Source organism: Tachyglossus aculeatus, chromosome 10, assembly GCF_015852505.1.
Source record: "Tachyglossus aculeatus isolate mTacAcu1 chromosome 10, mTacAcu1.pri, whole genome shotgun sequence".
In the NCBI taxonomy this organism is placed as follows: domain Eukaryota; kingdom Metazoa; phylum Chordata; class Mammalia; order Monotremata; family Tachyglossidae; genus Tachyglossus; species Tachyglossus aculeatus.
Genome location: NC_052075.1, coordinates 56,091,954 through 56,101,288, shown reverse-complemented (window position 1 = coordinate 56,101,288; position 9,335 = coordinate 56,091,954). Strand labels below are relative to the sequence as shown.

The following is a 9,335-nucleotide window of genomic DNA, read 5'->3' as shown; positions in this document are numbered from 1 at the left end:
GAACTGAGGCCCAGAGAAGTGCAGTGACTTGCCCAAGGTCACACACCCAAGGTCACACACCAGACAAGTGGCGGAGCCAGGACTAAAACCCATGACCTTCAGACTCCCAGGCTCCCAGAATTCAATCCTGGATCGAGATCACGGAGTGAGGGGTGTGTGTGTGTGTGTGTGTGTGTGTGTGTGTGTGTGTGTGTGTGTGTGTGTGTGTGTGTCCGTAGTCCTTTTAAACTCAGACCAAACCCCCAGTAGTCCTCCCGGACAGGAAGGCAGGGGGCTAGACCAGATGACTTCCTTGGGATACCCCCGGGCTCCGAGATTCCGCTTCTCCCTCCAAAAAAAATAAAACCAAACACCTTACGCAAAACCTTCCATCATCTGCGTTACCTTCCCTACCCGCCTCCGGTGGAAAATTCGACGGGATAGTTTGGGAGCGGGGGCGGGGAAAGACAGGTCGCTGGCCGGGGACCCAAACTGGGAAGGCGTCCCGCCATGGGCGGGCGAGGAGGGCTCGGGAGACAATAGTGAACGGGCCCGGGTGTCGACACGGGCTGTTTGGATGGCACGGCGTGAGGCCGCGGCCTAAGAAAGCAGCTTGGGATGATGTAGGACGGGTCCGTATGTTGTCTGCCCGGCGGGGTGCTGGGGGCGGGGAGGGGGAGAGTCACTTAGGACAATTAAGATGCCTCTCACATTGTCTGTCAATCAAGTCAGGACTGGAAGGCAAAGATCTTCAGGGAGATCTGGAAGTTTGCGTCTCTCGGAGTCGAGGCGGGGGCAGATGCCAAGGGGGTGGCATCAGTGGGTCTGCCAGCGTTTCCAGGGCTTCCACCCCCTCCCCGGCTCTCACCCATAAAATCGGGGCGACTGCTACCTACCTGATTACAGAGCCCTGCTCTTCCGCCCCGCCCTGCTCCCGCACCGCTCCCGCACCGCGCCTCCCGTGCCCGCCTCGCCCGCTGCCATGTCTCGCCAGTCGACAGTTACTTTCCAGACCGGCGGCCGCCGCAAGGGCTTCAGTGCCGCCTCGGCCGTCACCCCCTCGGCCGGCCGCACCCGCATCAGCTCCGGCTCGGTGTCCCGCTCCGGGGCCGGGGGCGGCGGCGGAGGGCTCGCCTGGACCGGCTGTGGCGGCGGAGGCTTCGGCAGTCGGAGCCTCTACGGCCTGGGGGGCTCCAAGAGGGTCTCCATCAGCTCCGGGGGCTTCCGCGGCGGATACGGCGGGAGGGCCGGAGGCGGCGGCGGTTACGGTTTGGGCTCTGGCTTCGGCGGCGGCTTCGGGGGCGGCTTCGGCGGGGGCTTCCCCGTGTGCCCCCCGGGTGGCATCCAGGAGGTGACCGTCAACCAGAGCCTCCTGGCGCCGCTGAACCTGCAGATCGACCCCACCATCCAGCGGGTGCGGAAGGAGGAGCGCGAACAGATCAAGACCCTCAACGACAAGTTCGCCTCCTTCATCGACAAGGTGAGAAGGCCGGGAATCCCCGCTGAGAGGAGATTGCCGGCCTAGGGTCCTGCTTCTTGAGAATTCTGGGGTCTGGGGTCGCTGCCACTTCTCGCTCTCCAGGGAAACAACCAGGATTCCTTATCACTCGGTCTCCCCTCAAAAGGCCACTGATTCTCGACACCTGACACATAAAAAGGAGAATTTCTTCTGGTAGTCATCAGTCTATGGTCACAAAGACTAAGACAGTTACCGTGCTTGGTAGGTGTCCCGGTTTGGAGGTCGGGGGTTATGATGGATAAGGAGGAAAAGGAACATTCTCTTCATACAATCCTGGGGGAGCCGGGGAGAGGTTGGGGAAAACAGAGGCTTCTAATGAGGCTGATGTGCTGTGGGACTGTGGGCAACTCACAACGTCTCTGTGCCTCAATTACCTCATCTGTAAATTGGGGGTCAAAACTGAGCCTCATGGGGGACATGGGCGGTGTCCAACCTGATTAACCTGCATCTACTTCAGTTAATCAATCAAGGATATTCATTGATGGCTTACTATGTCAGAGCACTGTATTAAGCCCTTGGAAGAGTACAATACAATAGAATTAGCAGACACGTTTCCTGCCCATAACGAGTTTACAGTCCACAAATACCACAAAAAAAATAGAGTGGGCGATTCTCCCAATCTCACACAGCACACCAGCTTCATTGGAAACCAGGTCCCCTTCCCCCATCACTTTCTCCCTCCCTCCCTGGATGCTTGGTCAGTCTCCTCCCGTGGCTTCCAGGTGCGTTTCTTGGAGCAGCAGAACAAGGTACTGGACACCAAGTGGGAGCTGTTGCAGCAGCAGGGGACCAAGACCGTGAGGCAGGACCTGGAGCCGCTCTTCGAGATCCACATCAGTAACCTGCGACGCCAGCTGGACACGGCGACCACCGAGAAGGGCAGACTGGACTCAGAACTCAGGTCCATGCAGGATGTGGTGGAAGACTTCAAGGGCAAGTAAGCTGAGGCATCTCAACTTCCATCTCACCTGCCTCCGCGGGTCGGGCCCCCGGTAGGGGGAAATCCAGCAGAGGAAAATAAAGTGTGGGGGTGGGGGAGAGAAGGCCGAGGGGTACTGAGTCACGAACTGTGAGCCTCGAAGAGGTTTAGCTGCTGAACTTCTGGTCCGTCGAGGACTGAATAACTGTATAAAGAGAGAAGTGAATTAGACTTGAGAAAGAGCATCCTGATGGTTGGGGGATTCGACCCTAGAATAGCACCATGGCCTAGTGGGAAAAGCACGGGCAGGGGAGTCAGAGTACTCCCTGGTTCTGCCACTTGCCTGATTTGTGTGACCTTGGGCAAGTCAATTAACTTCTTTATAGTTTCCTCGACTGTAAAAATGAGATTTAACGCCTGATCTCCCTCCTATTTGGACTGTAAGCCTCATGTGGGATAGGGACTATGTCCGACCTGATTGATTTTTATCTACCTCAGAGCTTAGTATTCGACAGTGTTATTGCTAGATCAGTGTTTGACACAAAATAAGCACTTAATGAATAGCATTAAAAAAAAGATGCTCACGGAAAGGCGGGGTATCGTCATCCCGGAGAGTTGAAGAGCCAGGGTCGACACTTGCCAGTCCCTTTGTGTTTAATGGCCAAAAACCAGCTTCAGGGCTGAGATTTAAGCGTCCTAGGGAAGGTCGGGATTGAGGAGAGAGATGATAGGGCAAGCACTGTCCACCATAACATCGCTATCACCAGCTTTAACCAAGCTTCCGCTGGGGCAGAGCACTGGAATTGCAACAGCTGAGTACAGAGGACTGTACTGGGCAACTGCTGTGAACAGAGCACTGTACTGAGTACCAGCTGTGGAAAAAGTACTGTACTGGGCACCAGTTGCGTCAGCTGGGTGGAAAGCTCTGTACTGTGCCAGTTCTGTGCAGAGTGCAGTACTGGACACTTGAAGAACATACAAAAGAGATCCAAAATTGAAGAATGGACTTTATCTGGAGTGAGAGGGATTTCAGGCAGACATCCAACCAGGCAGACATAAATCCTGATCCTTCATTGCACCCATTGTGGCTCCTTTCTTGTTCTCTCTAACTGAGACTCTCCCTTGCTTCTATGCCATTCTTCTTTCCCCCATGTCAGGGGAGGGTTTGGAAGTCCAGAGAAGTTGGGTGATGAGACCAAGAATTTGGGGGTTGTGTAGGTGCGTGTGAGAGTAGGTTTGGGGGAGCAATGGGGGTATACCATTTTAAGCATTCGCCTTCACCCAGGTTCCTGCATGTTGTGCGGGTTTACAACATTCCAGTGAGGGGGAAGGGCTTTTATGGAGGGGGTAACAGAGAGGTCAAGTGATTCACCCCAGGTCACACAGCATGTCAGTGGAGGAGCTGGGCACATGACTTTCACACCAGCACACATCCTCTGCCTCACGTCGAGACAATCCGCCCCCAAACTTACCCTCCCTCGCCTATCTCTCTTCTTTCCCAACAGGTATGAAGATGAACTTAACAAGCGCACAGCTGCTGAGAATGAGTTTGTGGCCCTCAAGAAGGTGGGATTCTTCAGGGGGAAATAGGGGTATAGTTAGTCCCATTCCATGGGGGATTCCCTAGGTAATTTCCCTTCTCCCTCCACCCTGCCTTTTCCCCTTTCCTCTCTCCCCTGCCCCAATCCCTTCCTTGCTTTCTGCGTCCTCAACCAAAGAACCAAGGCAAACTGTACGAGCCTACACAATCTGTGCTGGCCCTGTTCCCATTTCCCCCATGCCACACCCCATCCCTTCACAGCCACTTCTCCCAGACTCCAGCTACATGTGCCTGAAACCCATCCTGTTCAGGGACCCCCGCCCCCCGACCTCAGCCTCCAACAGGGAGGGGTGGAGAAGTAGGGGAGGAGCTGGGGGAGAGAGATTCCCACTGCTATTCTGCCCACCACCTGGTTTCCTTAAGGTTCCACCTCCTGGTTTCTTATACTAAGGATTTGCTCCTGTCTTTCAGGATGTGGACGGTGCCTATATGAACAAGGTGGCACAGGAAGGCAAAGTGAATGAGCTGATCGAAGAAATTAGCTTCCTGCGGGCCCTGTATGAAACGGTGAGGAATTGGAGAAGGGGGTGGTTCCAGACGGAGGAGCGGTACCCATTTTTCCACCCTGTCCCTACTCTCTCTCTTTCCTGGCTCTGTGCATCTCCTGCCGCACCGAAGAACCCTCTGCCGCTCCCTGCCGGTGGTTGGAAGAGGCTGGGTGGGAGAAACATGGATCAAAGACCCCCTCGGGTTCTGAATTCTTATCCTGGCTCGGCCTCTCTACGCTGTGTGTTCTTGGTGGAGTTGCACGCCCTCTCTGTGTCCTCAATTTCCCCTTATAGGAAGTGGGGGCAGCCATCCCGGCTTCGTGGTGATCTTTTGGAGGGAAGAGAGAGAACAGACAGGGGAGGGAAAAGGGAAAATAGGCAGTAAAATAGAAGGAGAGTCAAGATGAGGCGAGGACTAGAAAACATTTTCCAAACGAGAAAAATGACCGTAGCCAATCAGTTAATCAACCAATCGAATTAATTGGTCGCTTACTGTGGCAGAGCACCTTACTTAGTGCTTGGGAGAATGCAATAGCAGAGTTGGTAGACATTGCCCATAACGAGTTTACAGCCTAGGGGAGACAGACATTAATATAAATAAATTTCCGATAAGTACATAAGTGTTGTGGGACTGAAGGGTGGTGGTGGTGGGGATAATGGGTACAAGTCCAAGAGCAGATCCAAATGTAGATGTCTGCAAATCATATGCAAATGTGCTTACTCAGCGTGGAGTCCAGGTGGGGGTGGGAGAGCGTGGCGCTGTCCAGTTTCTCTGGAAAATGGCCTGATGGATAACTAGCCCTCGATCCCATGGTTGGGGGGGGGGGGAGGAGAGGGATTGACTGGAGGAATGGGGAAAACTGGTTCCCAGAACTCACGCTGTGTACAGTGCAGGTGCCATCGTGCCTTTGCTCCCCTCTGTCTCCCACCCCGCCCCTGAAGGAGCTGTCCCAGCTGCAGACCCAGATCTCAGACACATCGGTGGTCCTGTCCATGGACAACAACCGCAGCCTGGACCTAGACAGCATCATCTCCGAGGTCAGGGCCCAGTACGAGGACATCGCCCAGCGCAGCCGGGCCGAAGCCGAATCCTGGTACCAGACCAAAGTGAGAGGGGCAAGAGGAGCGCGAGAGTTTGGGGCTTCAGGCTGGACCAAGCGGGGCGGGGAAGCCGTTTGAGGGACGCTGAGCCCCTCCCGGTCTCCTTCTCTGCCCTCAGTACGAGGAGCTGCGGGTGACCGCCGGCCGCCACGGGGATGACCTGAGCAACACCAAGCATGAGATCTCCGAGATGAATCGCATGATCCAGCGGCTCCGGTCCGAGATCGACAGCGTCAAGAAGCAGGTAGCATGTTGTCCAGGCCCCGCTCTCCCCACCCCTGCTCCCTTCCATGCTCCACCATTCCTAATTCCCTCCTGGCCCAGCTCCCGGATCCCACCGCTCCCCACCTCGCCCACTCCCGGTGTTCCCTGCTCCCTGCACCTTGTGGGCCGCGTTATTCGGGGGCAGGGCGGACTGGTGCCACGTGACCGGCTCTTCCAAGGCTCGCTGGTCTAGCCCCTTCCTCTTCCCGCCCCAAAGATGAATCCGGAGGTCCCAGGCCCCACTGCTGGGTTATCTCCGGGCTCTTACCCTTAGCCCTATGCTCATTCTAGTCTCCTTTCATTTATTAATTCATTCAATCATATTTATTGAGCGTTTACAGTCTCCTGGTTCCTTTCTCACCCCTCCCCCCCCCCCATTTTGGGCCTCTGCCTTCAAGCTGTGTCACCCCAAAATTTCAATAGCTAATGTTTTTCTAGATTCATATTTCCATTTCCTGCTCAGTTACCCTTTCTGATGACCGCCCCACCCCTCAGGTTCACCTTTTTCTCTCTGCCCAACATCCCTGTAGTGCGCCAGCCTGCAGACGGCCATTGCCGATGCTGAACAGCGCGGGGAAATGGCGCTCAAGGACGCCCGGGCCAAGCTGGTCGACCTGGAGGATGCGTTGCAGAAAGCCAAGCAGGACATGGCCCGCCAGCTGCGCGAGTACCAGGAACTGATGAACGTCAAACTGTCGCTGGACATCGAGATTGCCACCTACAGAAAACTGCTGGAGGGCGAAGAGTGCCGGTGGGCATACCACTTTTCCATTTTGGGAGGGTGCGAATTGAGGCTGGGGACATATCTAACTGTAGAGACCTTTCTACCTGTCCGCCCACTCAGGGTCAGGATATTTCCAGCAGGCAATTGGAAACGAGGCCAGGGTGATTCATTTTCCTGCTTGAGTATATGATGGGGCCAACGTCTGCTGGTAGCTGTTTGCAAGGCTAAGACAGTATCGTCATCATTAGCATTATTATATTCTCCAGGTGAATGCATTTCCGATTAGTCTCAACAAGGAAGCTAGGTGTCTATTAATGTCTACATGATAATCATCTCATTGAAATATAATAGATTAGGAGAAGCAACCTGGCCTAGTGGAAAGAGCACAGGCCTGGGACTCAGAGGACCTGGTCTCTAATCCTGGTTCTGCCACTTGCCTGCTGTATGATCTTGGGCAGGTCACTTAATTTATCTGTGCCTCAGTTTCCTCAACTGAAGGATGGGGATTCGATATCTGTTCTCCTTCCTACTTAGGATAGGGACTATGTGGGACAGGGACGGTGTCCAACCTGATTAATTTGTATTCTCTCAGCACTTAGAACAGTGCTTGACACATAGAAAACACTTAACATATTATTATTATTATACAAACTCCTGATTATGTGTCAAGCAGTTTAGAATCATTCCAGGTTATTCTTGCTCAAAAATCAGTTATTTCTACAGTGACTGTAGCTCCTACTCCTATTCCCCTCTGTCTCTCACTTAATTTCTTACTCTTAAGTTCTTCTTCCATCTCCCTAATGGTGAGCCTCTCTCCCACTCGGCAGATTGTTCTCTCATACACCCACTCTCCCCTCTGAAGCCTCTATCTCTTCCTGCTTCGGATTTTGTCTTTCTCCCTCACCCAGTCTCAGTCCTCAGCTGGACCTACCCCGGAGACCACTGGCCTGAGGAAACAGCAACGTTCACTCCATGGTGGGGGGACCCCAAGAACCCTAGCTGAGGTGTGGCCTAGACAGGACAAACAGGAAGGATCCAGGGCAGGGCAGGTGGAGACTGGTGGTTCCTGCCCAATTGGTGGTGGAGGGTAGGGAGTTGGAGGTCGTACCCAAACTGAACTCCGTGGGGGGTAGTGAAAATGTCCAACCGAGTACAAACGTGGCCATTGTGGGTTTTTCCTGGCAGGCTGAGCGGCGAAGGTGTGTCTCCGGTCAATGTCTGTGAGTATCCCTTCGCTTCTGTCTTTGGGGTCGCAGAACCAGAGTAGGTGGTGCAATTTCCCCTGGAGCCCCTGAGGAGAGAAGAGGCCAGAGGCGGGAGGAGTGTCAACCGGAGGAAGGTGTTCAGGCGGAAGCACGGAATCTGGGGGCTGGACGGGATGACTTCTCAAAGGCTCTAACCGGGGTCACAGTCCTCCGAAGGCACGACCATGTGGGAAGAATAGGCGGGAAAGAAGGAAACCCGCTCAAACACGAGATATCGACTCTATCGGATAGTCATTCTGTGGCGGGTGAGCTTAGAATGAGCAGAGGGAATCCCTCCCTGGCGCTGTTAGAATAATAATTATCCAGCTTTCGGGGCGGGGGGCATCCACTCTGATTGGGGAGACCCGAGTAGGGCAGACTGCTGTGAAGGAACAGACAGACGAGGGGCGGGGATGGGGGTGCACTGGAGAGTAGGGAGGGGTGAATCTGGGAATACTTCCTGGAGGAAGCAGGAGGAGGAGGAAAACCGCAGGAGCAGGGAGCAGTCGGGGGAGAGAAAGACGTTGTTGCGATCGTTCCCTTCCCTCCACAGCCGTGGTGACTTCCACAATGTCCAGCGGCTATGGCAGCGGCAGCGGCTATGGCCTCGGCTCGGGCAGCGGGCACGGGCTGGGCGGAGGAGGAGGCAGCTATTCCTACACCACCAGAGGCGGGCACAGCCTGGGAAGAGGCAGCGGGCACGGGTTGGGGGTCTCCGGGTTCAGCTCCGGGAGCGGCCGGAGCCTCGGTAGCGGCTTCGGCAGCGGCGGGGGCAGCAGCTCCAGCGTGAAGTTTGTGTCCACCACCTCATCCAGCCGCAAGAGCTACAAGCACTAAAGCCTCTGCCTCCTGCAGATGTCCCGCTCTATCCTCGCTCCCTCTTGCTGCTGTCTGCTCTCCTGGGCTCCTCAAAAGCGCCGCTGTTGCTCGGAACTTTCGCTTCCTCCTCGAGGCTCCTCGTTGGAGACGCCCTTCTCTGGTTACCCCAGTCTTCTCTGGTTACCCCAGTCTTCTCTGGTTACCCCAGTCCCACCCTTCGGAGCCCAGCACAACTTTTCCCCCACTCGGAGGGACTCCAGACCCGCCCCCAGGATTTCTCCCTTCCTGCCCAACTTGGTCCCCCAGGTCTCCGTCTTTTCCCCACCTCCAGAAATAGTCCTTTCCCACGCTGTGTGTACATAAACCGCCTTCGAGTGTGTGACTGTATACGCTTTTGGGTATATGTGTTGTGTGCGCGTGCGCACGCGCTTCGGTCCTCCCTTCCTGCTGTTCATCTATTAAAACGCAAGAGGAACTTTCAACGGCTCCTGTTCTTCCCACTCCGGACAACAACGGAGAGCCGGCGGAGGCTGCTTGGGCTGACTGAGAGGGTTGGGAATGGTGCCTCCGGGGCCACCTCCAGGATGCGGGGGAAGGGGCTCGTTCTTTGGAGTAGGGAGAAACAAATTCATCCATCAATCAATCATCAGCCTGGTTGTCCCTTGGTCTCCAGAAAGT

The 9,335-nt window shown here is 55.1% G+C and overlaps 1 protein-coding gene across 1 annotated transcript; it reads left to right on the top strand.

Annotated features, from left to right (window-relative positions):
* The first annotated feature begins 961 nt into the window (after positions 1 to 961).
* On the top strand, positions 962 to 8,675 carry LOC119933491 (keratin, type II cytoskeletal 75-like). The gene is made up of 9 exons (XM_038753024.1): positions 962 to 1,459; positions 2,221 to 2,435; positions 3,923 to 3,983; positions 4,429 to 4,524; positions 5,448 to 5,612; positions 5,725 to 5,850; positions 6,401 to 6,621; positions 7,780 to 7,814; positions 8,392 to 8,675. Exons 1-9 carry the CDS (start codon positions 962 to 964, stop codon positions 8,673 to 8,675), a joined length of 1,701 nt encoding a protein of 566 aa, XP_038608952.1.
* The last annotated feature ends 660 nt before the right edge of the window (positions 8,676 to 9,335 follow it).